At 40.9% G+C, this 17361-nt stretch overlaps 1 protein-coding gene across 8 annotated transcripts in view; it reads left to right on the top strand.

Moving 5' to 3' along the window:
• The window catches only part of nckap1 (NCK-associated protein 1), a 63776-nt gene that overhangs the window by 6525 nt on the left and 39890 nt on the right, over nucleotides 1-17361 (top strand). For 2 of the 8 annotated variants that reach the window (XM_024389593.2, XM_024389592.2), the window contains exons 2-17: nucleotides 1016-1033; nucleotides 2106-2216; nucleotides 3535-3627; nucleotides 3854-3910; nucleotides 4074-4216; nucleotides 4419-4509; nucleotides 4744-4881; nucleotides 6265-6313; nucleotides 6594-6750; nucleotides 6902-6958; nucleotides 7074-7170; nucleotides 7984-8090; nucleotides 9121-9253; nucleotides 10950-11030; nucleotides 11394-11462; nucleotides 16175-16320. In XM_024389593.2, the coding sequence (XP_024245361.1) occupies nucleotides 1016-1033; nucleotides 2106-2216; nucleotides 3535-3627; nucleotides 3854-3910; nucleotides 4074-4216; nucleotides 4419-4509; nucleotides 4744-4881; nucleotides 6265-6313; nucleotides 6594-6750; nucleotides 6902-6958; nucleotides 7074-7170; nucleotides 7984-8090; nucleotides 9121-9253; nucleotides 10950-11030; nucleotides 11394-11462; nucleotides 16175-16320 (1547 nt within the window). Of the gene's footprint in view, nucleotides 1-1015; nucleotides 1034-2105; nucleotides 2217-3534; nucleotides 3628-3853; nucleotides 3911-4073; nucleotides 4217-4418; nucleotides 4510-4743; nucleotides 4882-6264; nucleotides 6314-6593; nucleotides 6751-6901; nucleotides 6959-7073; nucleotides 7171-7983; nucleotides 8091-9120; nucleotides 9254-10949; nucleotides 11032-11393; nucleotides 11463-16174; nucleotides 16321-17361 lie in introns of all 8 variants that reach the window. The other 6 variants (XM_024389594.2, XM_024389595.2, XM_042306487.1 and 3 more) reach the window with 6 other exon arrangements.

Below are 17361 nucleotides of genomic sequence, written 5' to 3'. Positions count from 1 at the left end.
GTTATCACTGGGGAGGAGCAGTTGACACTGGGGAAGGGGGAAGCACTGTTAGCATGGGGGGAGGAGCAGTTGACACTGGGGAAGGGGGAAGCACTGTTAGCATGGGGGAAGCACTGTTAGCATGGGGGAAGCACTGTTAGCATGGGGGAAGCACTGTTAGCATGGGGGAAGTACTGTAATCATTGGGGAGGAGCAATTGACACTGGGGAAGGGGGAAGCATTGTTATCACTGGGGAAGTACTGTTATCACTGGGGAGGAGCAATTGACACTGGGGAAGGGGGAAAGCATTGCTAGCACTTGGGAAGCTCTGCTAGAGCTATTAGTAATAGCACTAGAGAAGAAGTGCTTATGGTAGTCAGTGCTGCTCACTAAATTAGACCAAGTTAACTTAACTGGTCTCAGACCAAGGTTGTGTTGGATGAAGCAGAGAAACATATTTTCTTTTACTCCTTTTGATTTTGCACATTTTTAAACAAAATATTTACAACAAAGCTAATCTCTGTATGTCATTGTACTGTTAGACATGTTCTGTTTTTTTATGTTGTGAATTTATCTTGGAAATGAACAATGAATTGCCTAACTGCCTATATGAGCTACGGGTTCTGTGCATGAAATGTTTCAGGCCATATTCTTTTTGGGTTCATTGGTAGATGCACTGGCTTAGCATTTTCCTTGGTTTTACTTGCATGTTTCTGTTCCTACTTGTACTAATCAAACAATACGTTATGTCCTTTCTTAAACTTAAAGCCTTAATACTCTACGGTGTTGCTACTCTAGGAGGAGGGTTCCCAGCATGGTGTGAGATAGTGATTGAACAATGCTTTGACAGGCAACACATGAATTATTGTGCACAGTGTAAAGCCAAACTATCTCTCAACAAATATCCCGGAAGTAAAAGCCGAAGCCTTTTTAATGTAGCGATGCATGGTTCTATGTTTTAAACCTGACTTTACCTGTGTTTACCTGTGTTTACCTGTGTGGTTTTCTCTCTTTCTGTCACAATGCTTCCCTCAGCAAGGACAAGTTTGGAAGGTTTGCTCAGCTCTTCCCTAAATCACTCCCCCTCGTTCTACCCCTCCCTGCTATCCTTACCAGCATCATGTCCAGGAATTACTTGTATACTACTCAGTACTCACAACGTTCACAATTCAACAAACAGGCCCATCCCAAAGTGCAATTGAATCGCTGGAATCATTTTATTAGGTTAAAATAGATATAATATTTTCCCGTTTATTTCTTACCAGATAGACTTTGCAACTGTTAGTTATCTTTAGCTTGTTATTAAAAAAAGGTGAGCACCTATAGTCCAACAACTAGATCATAATACATTAACGCTTTAACCATGGTCATCTTTTGGTTTGTGAGCATCAAATTCACAGTTCCCGGACATTTGCACCACAAAAACAAAAAGTTTGTATTTTTTTAGGGTTTGAAGATCAGGCAATGGGAAAAGATAGGGCCTGGTTGAATTCACTGACACTTCATTATGCAATTCAACACTACCCTGCTCTCCTCTGCAAAATGAAAGTGTTCCCTGCATGGATCCATCACATTGTATCACTAATCTTGAATCCAGTTTTGATGATATGAGGATTTGAACATACTCTTTCTCTCTATATTTGTCGCTCTGCTGTTTTAGTTTTATTGTATTGCGAACCTCAACACTCTTATGTATTATAGACTGACTGAATACTAAAACATAACTATTCCTGTTTTGTCGGGTAGCTGTGCATGCCCAGTGTCGTATACCATACACCATCCTACCTCAAACATACACCTGCTAACCTTTTGTTGCTTCTAACATCTATATTGTAACACACAGTTCAACTATCTTCTCTCCCAGTAGGAGTATGCCCATGCACTGCTTTCTCACTAACTGTTCTCCAACCTCCCATACAGCACTCTGTCAGTGGAAATGTATTCATACTCTATCTCAGTCTCTCTCTCTGTGTCTCTCTCGCTCTCTCTCATACACTCACTCACTCAAAAAGTGACCAAAATACTACCTCATCATCCTATCAGTTTTCTGCCAATGTTTTGTTGTTAGTATTATTGTTGATGCTTCTTTAGCGTTTGTCTGTGTTTTTGTCCCTCTTCATTATAGGCATGTGGTGACCCCAAAGCCAAACCATCCTATCTAATAGACAAGAACCTGGAGTCTGCTGTCAAGTTCATTGTCAGAAAATTCCCAGCGGTTGAAACACGCAACAACAATGTAAGTCTGTCTATTGCATGTATTTTCCAGATATATTCCATGTTATTTCAGCTCATTTGAATGCTGCTTGGTATCTATATGCAGTCCTTTACCTATTGCATTACAAGGTCTGTGCAATAATGTGCATTTATTAATTGTTGCAATTAGTCATTTTAATCATAGTATTTGACTCCTTTGAGATAAAATGGGAAATGTAAATGAAATTCCATCTGAGATCCGTTATCCTATCTCTTCACTATATATGTATCAATCACATGTACATTTCCATAAATGTTATGTTCTGTATGACAATTCTATCTTTTTATAGCTAGCCTTTTTCAGTACAACTAATTCATTCTCACCATGTTTGTCTTTTCAAGTGTTTTTCCACTTGATGCTTATCTAACACCATTGGCCGGCTTTCTATTTCATTTGAACTGTTTAACTGCTTCTGTGGTGTAGCTGTCATGTGGTTTGCTATGTTGTACTTTTTGCTGCAGTGGTTCATGTTTTACTTGGTCTGTGTTTTTGTTTTGCATGCTTAACTTCTTGGCTTTTTTCTGGAATATTATTTTGGTAAGTTGAAGCTCCTCAGAGTTCCTTTCTTTCTATGTTTTGCATGTCTTATTATTCTCTATGTAGCAGATTTTCATTTAATTTGTTGCTAATTATTCATATTTGTATTATCTTTCACACTCAAGTTTTTCAATACTGTTAGGTAACTGTTAATAGTTAGAATAAGTAACATTTATGGGCAAGAGACCAAGGGTGTGTCCCAAATAGCACCCTATTCTCATTATACTGCACTACTTTTACCTAGAGCCTTATGGTCCTTGGTCAAAAGAAGCACACTACATAGGGAATAGGGTGCCATTTGAGACGCACACCACAGATAACAATCCATAAAACATGACTTCATTTTTGGCTTGTGAGAGGCTATCAGTGGTTAAATAAAGCCCCCATTGTGACAGTGCTAAAAATGCAGTCGTTAACGAAGGCGACATGAGTGTTTTGGAAAGGTGTTTTTGGTTAGAGCTCTACAGTTTAGCGTTGTCAAAATGTCACCCTGACACATTGTGTGATGTCCTTGGTAGTATTTCTCAGGATATCTAGTTATTCTAACAAGTTGAGACCACTCACTGCTCTACCAATCATGAACTAGCAAACACAGATGTCAAAGTCACGATAAAGTATACAATGTTTGAACTCTTATGCCAGATTCCGTCAGCCTATTTGACTGTGCTCATTGTTCCATAGCATCCATACATTGAACCTTTGTGTGTCCTATGTTTAACTTTAGAGCACCTTTTTGTTACAATCATGTATTTTTTTTCTACAGCAACAGCTTGCACAACTACAGAAAGAGAAGTCTGAAATCCTTAAGAATCTAGCGTTGTATTACTTCACATTCGTAGATGTGATGGAGTTTAAGGTATGTGCAATTTAAGCATCATTCAATGTAGTGAAAATAGAGAACGGGTTTTAAGATCCGTTGTCAAATAAGCAGTAGCAGGAGCATAATATGACTGTCTTGATACCAATTCTACAGTACTTTATATACATGTGTAATGATAATCCATCACAAGTCAGTTACACTTATTATCAAGGTACTATACTGTGAAATGTATATAAATACTGTTTTCTTTCTCTGCTTCCAGGACCATGTCTGTGAGCTGCTGAACACTATCGATGCTTGCCAAGTATTCTTTGATATTGTAAGACACATTTATTTATACAATACATGTAATTACAGAATGCTTTTGGTTATTCCTCCAAGATTATATCTCAAAGATGTTGTGTTTTTACTTGGATTAGATAAGTATGTTGACTCTTAAGGGATCGGTCTAGATCTAATTTTGTTCCCATATCTTTCTACAGACTGTAAACTTTGACCTGACCAAAAACTACCTTGACTTAGTAGTGACCTACACTAACCTAATGATGCTACTGTCTCGGATTGAAGAGAGGAAAGCTATCATTGGCCTCTACAACTATGCCCATGAAATGACACATGGATCAAGGTAAAACAATATTAATATTCAAATAAGTGAAGCTTAAAGCTTTTATACGTACAGTTCCAGTGGCATTATATTAAAATGGCATAGTATTATAGGGAAAATGTAATGCATGACTAAAACACTCTTTGTATTGTTGATTCGGACTTAGAAATCCCTTAGAACTAGAAATATCAACAACATTGTTTTATGTTTGTTCCCCATCTAGTGATCGAGAGTACCCTAGGCTGGGACAGATGATCGTTGACTACGAGAACCCCCTGAAAAAGATGATGGAGGAGTTTGTTCCACATGGGAAGGTGAATAGTGTCACCTATATCTCAACATGTTATGTTCTTGTCCTGAGCACTGACAATAACACATTTTTTGGTTACACTGTATTATAACTTGTATGCTTAAGCCATGTTTATAAATGCTTATATTGTTTTTAAATGTTTACTAATAATAAAATACATATGTGTTAATAGTTGATTAATGCTTGTTCATGAAAGTTAATATAAACTGTCCTAAATCAATCTCTCCCTCCCCTGTAGTCGTTGTCAGACGCCCTGCTCTCCCTCCAGATGGTGTACCCCAGGAGAAACCTGTCTGCTGACCAGTGGAGGAACGCCCAGCTACTCAGTCTCATCAGTGCTCCTAGCACCATGCTCAACCCAGCCCAGTCAGACACAGTGAGTTACCGTGCTCAACCCAGCCCAGTCAGACACAGTGAGTTACCGTGCTCAACCCAGCCCAGTCAGACACAGTGAGTTACCGTGCTCAACCCAGCCCAGTCAGACACAGTGAGTTACCGTGCTCAACCCAGCCCAGTCAGACACAGTGAGTTACCGTGCTCAACCCAGCCCAGTCAGACACAGTGAGTTACCGTGCTCAACCCAGCCCAGTCAGACACAGTGAGTTACCGTGCTCAACCCAGCCCAGTCAGACACAGTGAGGGTGAGTGCAGTAATGTGATCTCTCCAGGAGTTGAACCCATGACTACGGTGTTGCTAGTGCCATACTTGAGCCACACAGTACCATCAATACACTGCCTGCCTATAGAAAGTCTATAGCCCCTTGGATTACTGCATATGTTATTGTGTTACATAGAGGGATTAAAATGGTAATTTTTTGTCAACGATATACACAAAATATTGTAATGTCAAAGTGGAAGAAAAATGCAATTTTTATTTTATTTTAGCTTAATGAAAAATAAAACACTAATATTTTGATTAGATAACTATTCACCCCACTGAGTCAATACATGTTAGAAACACCTTTGGCAGCGATTACAGCTGTGTCTTCTTGGGAAAGTCCCATAAGAGCTTTGCACAAGTATTGTGCAGTATTTGCCCAGTATTATTTTCAAAATTCTTCAAGGTCTGTCAAGGATCATAGCTATACAATAATTTTCAAGTCTTGTCATAGATTTTCAAGCAGATTTAAGTCAAAACTGTAATTTGGCCTCAGGAACATTCCCTGTCTTCTTGGTAAGCAACTCCATTGTAGATTTGGCTTTGTGATGTAGATTGTCCTGCTAAAAGGTGAATTCCTTTCCCAGTGTCTGGTGTAAAGCTAGCTGAAGCAGGTTTTCCTCTAGGATTTTTTGGGGCAGTATTACTTTTGTGCCTTGTTGCATACAAGATGCATGTTTTGGAATATTTTTATTCTGTATATTTGTATTCTTTTCACTGTCATTTAGGTCATTATTGTGGAATTACTACAATGTTGTTAAACCATTCTCAGTGTTCTCCCATCACAGCCATTGAACTCTGTAGCTGTTTTAAAAATCACCAATGCCCTCATGATAACATCCCTGAGCAGCAATCATCCAACCTCAACCCAATTGAGATGGTTTGGGATGAGTTGGACTGCAGATTGAAGAAAAAGCAGCCAACAAGTGCTCAACATATGTTGGAACTAAAAATGAAATCTATTTAAATCCCTCTTTTGAAATGCAACCAAATCTGAAAACAATTCAATGGTGTAGACTTTCTATGGGCACTGTAGATCTCCAATCACACCGTTTCCTGCTCACAGCCACATGCATTGACCTTTGATTCTGTTTCTTCTAGATGCCCTGTGAATACTTGTCCCTGGACGCCATGGAGAAGTGGATAGTATGTAAGTGTTTGTTTGTAGAGTACAGTCTGACCTGATTGACTTGATAGGTTTATACCATTGGAGGGAATGGGGAGCATGATCATTTTTTAAATTGTAATTCATGGTACAGGTGTATTTAACATCAATGTGCATATCTAAAAGCATAACACTTTAAAACACAGGTAAAATTATAAATCAGTCTAAATATTCTTATTCCCCACAAATGCCGTATTTGTTTTGAATGATTCACAATCTTATTTCTGTGCATCGAACTCTCTCTGTCCTTGTGTTTGTGTGTCAGTTGGCTTCATCCTGTGTCATGGGGTCTTGAACAGCGACCAGGCAGCTCTGAGCCTGTGGAAGTTGGCTCTTCAGAGCAGCACCTGCCTCTGTCTCTTCAGAGACGAGGTGTTCCACATCCACAAGGCTGCTGAGGACCTCTTCATCAACATCCGCGGGTGAGGGATCACACATTAACAGTTTTCCTGGACTCAGATTAAGCATCGCCCTGGACTGAAAAGCATGCTCAATGAGGGACAGTTTAAGAATATACCCAGGCATTTTAAGTGTGTATGAGTAAATGAACTATTCTTCCTTTTCATTTCACAGCTACAATAAGCGTGTGAATGACATCAAAGAGTGCAAAGAACAAGCTCTGTCACATGCGTAAGTGCCCCACAAATGTATCTCATTGGCGGTTTAGGATGCAATTCAGCACAGAGATTTTAAATGGTATTTGCCACACTATCCTCTCAGAATGTGATTGTTTGTTTTGTTACAGAGGCTTGATGCACAGAGAAAGACGCAAGTTCTTGAGGTCTGCCCTGAAGGAGCTGGCCACAGTCCTATCTGACCAGCCAGGATTACTGGGCCCAAAGGTACTGCACCACTGCTCTTTCATCACGGCACCATTTAGACAGTTTTGAAATCAGAAGGGGATACAGGTGGGAGAAACAGTGGGAAGAGTGGACACAGGGATTGAACCCCAGTCTCAGTTAGGGAGATTTGTATATGTGGCTTTTGCCGGGAGTGTTGCCACTCAACCACAGCTCTGCACCTGCGCTACTGCTCTCTAGTTGGACTAACATTATAGGCACTCTAGTTGTGTTAACATGATAATGCTAGTTGGACTACAGTGGAAGCTCTGAGGGGAGGACGGCTCATAATAATGTCTGGAACTGAGTAAATGGAATGCCATCTAACACTTGGAAACCATGTGTTAGATGTATTTGATATCATTCCGCTCTAGCCAATACCACGAGCCCGTCCTCCCCAATTAAGGTGCCACCACCTCCTGTGTTGGACTAACACTATACACTCGTTGTGTTAATATGATGATGCTAGTTGGACTGACACTATAGGCACTCTAGTTGTGTTCACATGATACTGCTTGTTGAACGAACACTATAGTATAGGCACTCTAGTTGTGTTAACATGATAATGCTAGTTGGATAGGCACTCTAGTTGTGTTAACATGATAATGCTAGTTGAACGAGCACTATAGTATAAGCACACTAGTTGTGTGGACATGATAATGCTAGTTGGACTAACTTTAAAGGGGTCAGAGAATTGGGATTCAAATCCTGAATGACCTGTTTAGATCCAGTAGTCCTTACACTCTCTAAGTGGGCTGTCGTGTCTAATTGATGGGTGATATTAACTATAAAACCTGACTCCTGTCCTCTGCCTAGGCCCTGTTTGTATTCATGGCTCTGTCGTTCGCTCGGGATGAGATCATTTGGCTGCTACGACATGCAGACAACATCCAGAAGAAGAGCACAGATGACTTTATTGACAAGTAAGACATCCTACTGACTCAACTTGTAACTATGGCATGTAGTGGCCCTGTGTGAAAATGCATCTTCGTGACACGTTTTTCTCTTGCTTGACTGCCATCAGGAGGCTAAAAGTGCTATGTCTCAAAGATTTTTGAATAAAATTACCCTTTAAGGAAAGCTGTGATGTGTAGGAGTATTGAGCATACGAATGAAGTTTAGGTCTTCTATTCTCTTATACTAAATGAAAATAATACGCAATATGCAACAATTTCAATGATTTTACTGAGTTACAGTTCATATAAGGAAATCAGTCAATTGAAATAAATTCATTAGGCCCTAATCTATGGATTTCACATGACTGGGCAGGGGCGCAGCCATGGGTGGGGCCTGGCAGGACATAGCCCCCCACCCACTGGGGAGCCAGGCCCAGCCAATGAGAATGAGTTTTTCCCCACAAAGGGCTTTATTACAGACAGAAATACTCCTCAGTTTCATCAGCTGTCCAGTTGGCTGGTCTCAGATGATCCCTCGGGTGAAGAAGCCGTATGTGGAGGTTCCTGGGCTGGCGTGGTTACACGTGGTCTGCGGTTGTGAGGCCGGTTGGAAGTACTGCCAAATTCTCTAAAACAATATTTGCGAAATTAACATTCAATTCTCTGGCAATGGCTCTGGTGGACATTCCTGCAGTCAACATGCCAATTGCACGCTCCCTCAACTTGAGACATCTGTGGCATTGTGTTCTATGACAAAACTGCACATTTTAGAGTGGCCTTTTATAGTCCCCAGCACAAGGTGCACCTGGGTAATGATCATGCTGTTTAATCAGCTTCTTGATATGCCACACCTGTCAGGTGGATGGATTATTTTGGCAAAGGAGAAATGCTCACGAAAAGGGATGTAAAGACATTTGTGCACAAAATTTAAGAGAAATAAGATTTGTGTATATGGAAAGTTTCTGGGATCTTTTTATTTCAGCTAATCAAACATGGGACCAACAATTTACATTTTGCATTTATGTTTTGTATAATTTTTGCTTTTCTATGTCCTCAGGCACATTGCAGAGCTGATCTTCTACATGGAGGAGCTGAGGGCTCATGTGAGGAAGTATGGTCCTGTCATGCAGAGGTACTATGTCCAGTACCTGTCTGGCTTCGATGCCGTGGTGCTCAACGAGCTAGTACAGGTAAGACTGCTAGCTGAAGCTCTCATGGGCTCCCTCTCAAATGGTACGTTAGATTTTGGTACGTTAGATTTATTCTAGTATGTATTAAATTGTTTTTTTCGTCATCAATCTACACACAATACCACACACATAATGACAAGGCATAAATCTTTTTTATTTAAATATTACATTTACTTAAGTATTCGGACCCTTTACTCAGTATTTTGTTGAAGGATTGTTGGTAGTGATTACAGCCCCAAATTACAGCTTGTCACCTGTATTTGTGGAGTTTCTCCCATTCTTCTCTGCAGATCTTCTCAAGCTCTGTCAGGTTGGATGGGGAGCGTCGCTGCACAGATATTTTCAGGTCTCTTCAAAGATGCTCGATCGGGTTCAATTCCGGGCTCTGGCTGGGACACTCAAGGATATTCAGAGATGTTCCAAAGCTACTCCTGCGTTGTCTTGGCTTAGGGTCGTTGTCTTGTTGGAAGGGGAACATTCGCCCCCGGTCTGAGGTCCTGAGCGCTCTGGAGCAGGTTTTCATCAAGGATCGCTCTGTACTTTGCTCCGTTCATCTTTTCCTCGATCCTGGCTAGTTTCCCTGTCGCTGAAAAACATCCCCAACAGCATGATGCTGCTACCTCCATGCTTCACCGTGAGGATGATGCCAGGTTTGATTTCAGGCTAGATAATCTTGTTTCTCATGGTCTGAGAATCCTTTAGGTACCTTTTTTGCAAACTCCAAATTGGCTGTCATGTGCCTTTTACTGAGAAGTGGCTTCCATCTGGCCACTCTACCATAAAGGCCTGATTGGTGGCATGCTACATAGATGGTTGTCCTTCTGGAAGTTTCTCCCATCTCCACAGAGCAACTCTGGAGCTCTGCCAGAGTGACCATCGGGTTCTTGGTCACGTTCCTGGCCAATGCCCTTCTCCCCTGATTGCTCAGTTTGGCTGGGCAGCCAGCTCTAGGAAGAGTCTTGGTGGTTCCAAACTATTTACATTTAAGAATGATGGAGGCCACTGTTTTTTGGGGGACCTTCAATGCTGCCTTTCTAAATAATGTCCAATCATTTGAATTTACCACAGGTGGACTCCAATCAAGTTGTAGAAACATCTTATGTATGGTCAATAGAAACAGGACACACCTGAGCTAAATTTCAAGTCTCATAGCAAAGGGCCTGAATAATTTCAGTTTTTTATTTTTAATACATTTGCAAAAATGTCTTAACCTGTGTCACTTTGTCGTTATGGGTTATTGTGTGTAGATTGAGGATTTTAATTTAAATTTAATCCATTTTAGAATAAGGCTGAAACGTATCAAAATGTGAAGGGTCTGAATTATTTCCGAATGCACTGTATATATTTCACTACATATGACCATGGTCCATGGGTCCCAGGTCAAAAGTAGTTTACTATGTAGGGATTAGGATGCCATTTCAGAGGAACTCATTGTCAATGTTCTCCCCTTGGTTTCATAATATCTTAGTATTTATGATCTAGGGTATGACTGATGATCCAGTGTACTGTACTATGTTGTATGCAGGTTTCTATTTTGAAGGAAAACAACAGAGCTGACCACTAGATGGAGATGAAGTATTTTGTTTATTATTTTTTTTGCTTGGACATGTCTTGCTCTCTGATATGCGGTGTGAATTCCAACTTTAAACCGTGTCTAACTGAGGCCCTGTCCTCTCCTCATTTTCCTCTCCTCTAGAATCTGTCCGTCTGTCCTGAGGATGAGTCCATTATCATGTCCTCCTTCGTCAACACCATGACCTCCCTCGGCGTCAAACAAGGTATTCAACCTAACACGGCCTGCCACTCATATTACAGAAATATCATCAACAATAAACAGTTTCTCATTGAGACTGTTGTTGATAACACAGTTCAATCCATCCTGTTGCTGTACAGTAAATAGTCCAGGTTAGGAAATGTCTACTTGATCATGCTTAGTTGTTTTTTATCTAGCCATGTTAGTCTTGAGCACTAAAAGCCATTGTCGGTTGTTTTGGTAATGGCTGAGTGAAGGACAGATGAAAGGAGGGAGGACAGATGGCGAGCAGAGTAGGAGCCCGCGCCGCTCTCCACGTCTCCCCTACTCTGTCCTCCCTTCTTCCTGTGTCATGTTGATCCCATATCTGAGTGAATTGTCTCTGTCGGTGTTACAGTGGAAGACGGGGACGTGTTCGATTTCAGGGGCATGAGGCTGGACTGGTTCAGATTGCAGGTAAGAAGCCATCAGGAAAATGAGACCAGCTTTGCGGCTGGAGCTGGGAGGCAGACGTGGGTTCAAATAGTGTTTGAAATCCTTTCACAATACTTCATGTCTGCTCAATTGAGCTTGCTTGGTGCAATGGAACAACTATAATAGTCTCAAAAGTGTCAAACCCAGCCCATCTGGCACTCCAGGCAGGCTAGAGCAAAGGCCTAAATTATTTTGGAAGATTTTGAATATGATTTGAACCCAGGTCATGCTGAGAGGCCACTGTGCTCTGTGTGTGTGTGTGTCATAATTAGCACTCATAATTAGCCAGTAATGAGAGAGCAGTGTTTAGCATGCTACACTACTCCAGTTACCCTACTCCTGTCTTACTTTCCTATCTGTAAGCCAGTGTGTGTGTGTGGGGGGGACAATATATAACGGATATAGGACAGTTTAGTATTTTAGGTCGTAATGAATAAGAGGGGGGACCTGTTCCTAGATCCACACTCCTACTCTAAGACACTTTGTGAATACAGGCCCAGAGCGATGTTCTTTGTACCTGTGTGAGAAGCCCCACTGCACATTAATTTAACAGACTAGTAATAGATAATATGGCCTGAGATACTGTGAGGAGGACAAATGTCTATACATCATCAAGACATCTGTTTTCTTTGTTTATTCATGTGCATGATGTACATGTTATTTGAAGTGATGAAAAATAAATGTCCATGTTCTCAGGGAAAATAACTTTATTGGAAGATAGATTCTGGGCCCCATTCCCTGACCATTTCTTAAAAATGAATTTGGAATGAATGACAATAAATATTCTTCTTTGAAACAGTGTTTGTTTAAGAATCGTTGCACGTCTTTTATCCTGTCCCAAATAAATCGCAACTCACCCCAGAAAAGAGATGGCATATTATTTTCAAGTGTGGTTGAGTTGAGCTCTCTCACTTTCTTTCTCTCTCTCAATCACGCTTGACTCCTCAGTACTCTGCTGAGATCAACACAACCATCCCTGCTGTCAGGGACCCACATCACTCCCTGACCCGTTGGTCGGCTCACCGTTTCGCTGCCTTCCGATTCGCCCAGCCCTCAACTCGGATGGATTTTTCAGCGTGCGTCCCAAATGGCGCCCTGTTCACATTACTTTTGACCAGGGTCTTACGCGTTAGGTCTTTAGGCCCTAGTCAAAAGTAGTGCACTACATAGGGAATTGGGTGCATTTGTGACGTACGGTCCCACTCAACTCCCTCTGAGATGTTTGATCTTAGCTCAGGGCCTCGGCAAGAAATTCTTCAACTCGGAAAAGTTTCTCAGTTTAGTCAGCAGGCAAGGGGAAAAGAGAAAAGCTTCCATGCGTGGAATGGGGACTGTTTTCCCAACACAGCTGAACAACTATTTTCTCAAGTCTCATGGTTTTTCTACTGACTGCGCTACACCCTTCACAGCCAGCCTCTTAACACTATGATAGCAAAAACAGAACTGCTCAGATTACAAGAAGCAGGATGTTGGTTTATTCACTGTGTTTTTGCGTTTAGTGTTTGCCAGGGTCAAAGCAAATTCACAAAGTATTTTACACATTATGTGCATGAACAGCTGTACTGTATCCACAGTATATGCCTATACCTACATATTTAGGTGTCAGTGTAATCCCTAAAAAATACATGGTTGTAAATAAGAATGTGTCAGCCAATAATCCTAGTTTATCAAGATGGTCCTGAAAGCTTCATGTTTGGATCAGAACCTAAACCTGTCTCTTCCACAAGCATCAAGAACACTGCTTCTAAAGGTTCTACCACATGTGCTCTCTTCTCCTCCGAGCTGCTTGTCAACCACAACCCACAAGCCATGTGAGCGGTTACAGCACACAGACCTTGTCATAAGCCATATCAATTTTCTTTCTATCTATCAAGTACTTTTCTTTATTTTCTTTAAATCTCTCAGTTTTATTTAGGAACCTCTTGTTGTTTGTCTGATCCATTAAGTGAACATGTTGGATGAGAAACACAAGCTGCCATTACCACAGTAAGGTCATGTTAGTGATTGTAATCTAAACTGAGTCTTGCATCATGTCATGATCTAACTCCAACTAGCAGATGTTGGTTGAGCCACAGTTGGACTGGATTGAGGGAAGAGAAACCCAAACCCTCTCTCTTTCTCTCTTTCTCTGTTTTTCTCTTGTCATGTCTCTTCTCCACAGTGCTGTTTTCTAATGTGGTTCTGACAATGGCACCATGAACATCATGCAACAGCACTTTAACGTTTTGAAATAGGCCTTGAATTCCAATCATCTTTAAGCTTTCCCCTTGCCTAATTTTTCAATATATAATCCTTGCTCGGACGTTTGAACAACGGTTGTGTGAGTTTAGCACCTGCTAAATGTCTTTGTGGCTGTGGTACCAGGTTGGCATCGAATGTTCTTTAAGTTGGCAGGCATTTAGAGATGTTGAGACCCAGTGGAACATGTTCGAGTCAACACTTTCACTGCATTTTCTCACACTTGTGTAGCTCACGATGACTTCTTTCCAAAAAGTATGTGCTTTTATTTTTGGATTCTCAGATTGATTCCCTAAGGCCTAGTTGTACCCTGGTAACGCAGATGTTTCACTGCTCTTGTTGTGTTGCCCAAATTACACCCTATTCCCTACATATTGCTCCATAGGGCTCTGGTCAAAAGTAGTGCACTATGTGAGAAGGGTGCCATTTGGGACACAGTTTCAGAACTGTAGCCATTTTCCTTCTGACGATCTCGACGATCAAAGAAAGCATAGTCTTGAACTCTGCAAAGACACCAGAGAGAATCTGTTTTGCATACAGTCTTGGTTTGATACCATATGCTTTGGGAGGAAATTGTGTTATTTGGCTATTGTCAGTATCAGCGGTATCAAGTTAACACGGACGTCTTCCCAGAAATCTTTCCTTAGATGTTAATGATATGGTAACTCATCCAACCACACTTTTCCTTCCAGACTCCCACTGACTTCCAAATTCAAATCGAATCAGCTTTTTCTTTAATTCCTCAGAAATAGTTTTTTTTTGGGAAAGTGGCAAAGGAACGCTACTAACAGGAAAATGATTCTTTAAAAGATTTCAAACTGCGTGATACCAAAAATCTGTTGATTTGACAAATAAAATAGGTATAAAGCCGCTTCAGCTGTAGACAACATTACATACAAGTACCAGTCAAGTGTGGACACCTACTCATTAAAGGGGTTTTTCTTTATTTTGACTATTTAATAATAGTGAAGACATCAAAACTATGAAATAACACATATGGAATCATATAGTCACCAAAAAAGTGTTAAATAAATGGAAATTCTTCAAAGTAGCCACTGTTTGCCTTAATGACAGCTTTGCACACTCTTGGCGTTCTCTCAATCCTCTTCATGAGGTAGTCACCTGGACTGCATTTCAATTAACAGGTATGCCTTGAAAATTTGTGGAATTTCTTACCTTAATGCGTTTGAGCCAATCAGTTGTGTTGTGACAAGGTAAGGGTAGTATACAGAAGATAGCCCTATTTGGTAAAATACCAAGTCCATATAATGGCAAGAACAGCTCTGATAAGCAAAGATAAACAGAATACAGAACATTTCAAGAACTTTGAAAGTTTTTTTCAAGTGCAGTCACAAAAACCATCAAGTGCTATTATGAAACTGTCTCTCATGAGGACCACCACAGGAAAGGAAGACCCACAGTTACCTCTGCTGCAGAGGATACGTTCATTAGAGTTAGCTGCACCTCAGATTGCAACCCAAATAAATGCTTGACAGAGTTCAAGTAACAAACCCATCTCAACATCAACTGTTCATAGGAGACTGCGTGAATCAGGCCTTCATGGTCGAATTGCTGCAAAGTAACCACTACTAAAGGACACCAATAAGAAGAAGAGACTTGCTTGGGCCAAGAAACACAAGCAATGGACATTAGACCGGTGGAAATCTGTCCTTTGGTCTGATGAGTACAAAATGTTTGGTTACAACTGCCGTGTCTTTGTGTGATGCAGAGTAGGTGAATGAATGATCTCCGCATGTGTGGTTCCCGCCATGAAGCATGGAGGAGGAGGTGTGATGGTGGGGGTGCTTTGCTGGTGACACTGATTTCTTTATAATTCAAGGCATATTTAATTAGCATGGCTACCACATCATTCTGCAGTGATACGCCAACCCATCTGGTTTGTGCTTAGTGGGACTATCATTTGCTTTTCAACAGGACAATGACCCAAAACAAAGCTACAGGCTGTGTGAAGGCTATTTGACCAAGAAGGAGAGTGGTGGAGTGCTACATCAGATGTCCTGGTCTCCACAATCACCTAACCTCAACCCAATTGAGATGGTTTACCCGACCTCAACTCAATTGAGATGGTTTGGGATGAGTTGGACTGCAGCGCGAAGGAAAAAGTAGCCAAAAAGTGATCAGCATATGTGGGAACTCCTTCAAGACTGTTGGGAAAGCATTCCTCATGAAGCTGGTTGAGAGAATGCCAAGTGTGCAAAGCTGTCATGAAAAGGGTGGCTACTTTGAAGAATCTCAAATATAAAATATATTTAGATTTTGTTGAACACTTTTGGTTACTACATGATTCCATATGTTATTTCATAGTTATAATGTCTTCACTATTTTTCTACAATGTAGAAAATAGTAAAAATAAGAAAACTCTTGAATGAGAAGGTACATGTTGTGTTTTCCTCTGGTCAGACATACCAATAATGCCTTGTTTATCTCTTGGTCAGGCCTATACTAGCGTGTCAAAGGCTTCTCTGGGCATCGCAGACCACCGTGAGCTAGGAAAGATGATGAATACCATTATATTTCACACCAAGATGGTGGATTCCCTGGTGGAGATGCTGGTGGAGACGTCTGACCTCTCCATATTCTGGTAAGTAAACCTTGTTTGCGCCAGAACAACCCAAAGGGCAGGCGCATATCTCCCTTTTCCATAGCGTGAGAGAGCTTGATGTAGAAGTACACCCCCTGGACAAGACGCTACTTTACAGCAGGGCCTATTCTGGTAGGCATCTACGTTGACATTTACCTCCATGTTCAGTTACACAGCCTTTTAAAACAGTAAAGGTATTCGGTTATGTGGACTCCATCTTCTGGTAGGCGTCTACATTTGGGATTCGGATTCCTATTTAGAAAAACATGTCCCATTTTTAAAAAATATTTTTTTACCAGGATCTTTTTCAATGGAGGCAGCAACAATCAATTCATTACAAAATTTAAACATACAGCATTACAATACAATTCACCAGCATGATCCAGCCTAAAAAAGCATTTACACTCCTGTAACATTCTCCCATCAAAAAACAAGACGAGAAGGCAGTCTCACCTAATACTGTAAATGTCCTGGGGACTTAAGTAGCAACCACCTAGCAAACCGGGTATGGTAACTGCCGGTGGTGAAGGAGACCAGACTACTGAGGTAAAGAGGGAGTTTATCCAAAAGGGCTTTGTAGGCGAACACATACAAATGTAGCTTTCTGCACATATAAAGTGATGTCCAAACCACCATTTTGGTACAAGGTGCAATGGGTGAGTGACTTGGCATTTGTAATAAAGTGCAATGGATGCATTATAAACAGAGTCCAGTTTCTGTAAGATGGAGGAGGCTCCATGCCTATACAAGTCACCATAATCAATTACAGAGAGAGAAGTGGCCTGAACAACCTTCTTTCTAGCCGTAAGCAGGAAGCAAGGCTTACTATTAAAATAAAAACCCAATTTCAGTTTCTTCACAAGATTATCCATATGAACTTTAAAGGAAAACATGTCATCCAACTATATACCTAGGTATTTGTAGGATGCCACTTTTTTCAATTAATAAGCCACCAGATGTGACAAATTTTAACCTTATTTGGCTGAGTGTGAGCTCTGGTAAAGTTAATTAATTTAGTTTTTTGTGCGTTCAAGACCAATT

Source organism: Oncorhynchus tshawytscha, linkage group LG26 (assembly GCF_018296145.1).
Source record: "Oncorhynchus tshawytscha isolate Ot180627B linkage group LG26, Otsh_v2.0, whole genome shotgun sequence".
Lineage (NCBI taxonomy): Eukaryota > Metazoa > Chordata > Actinopteri > Salmoniformes > Salmonidae > Oncorhynchus > Oncorhynchus tshawytscha.
Note: the sequence above shows the minus strand (reverse complement) of the source record. Positions and strands in the feature narration are given on the sequence as shown.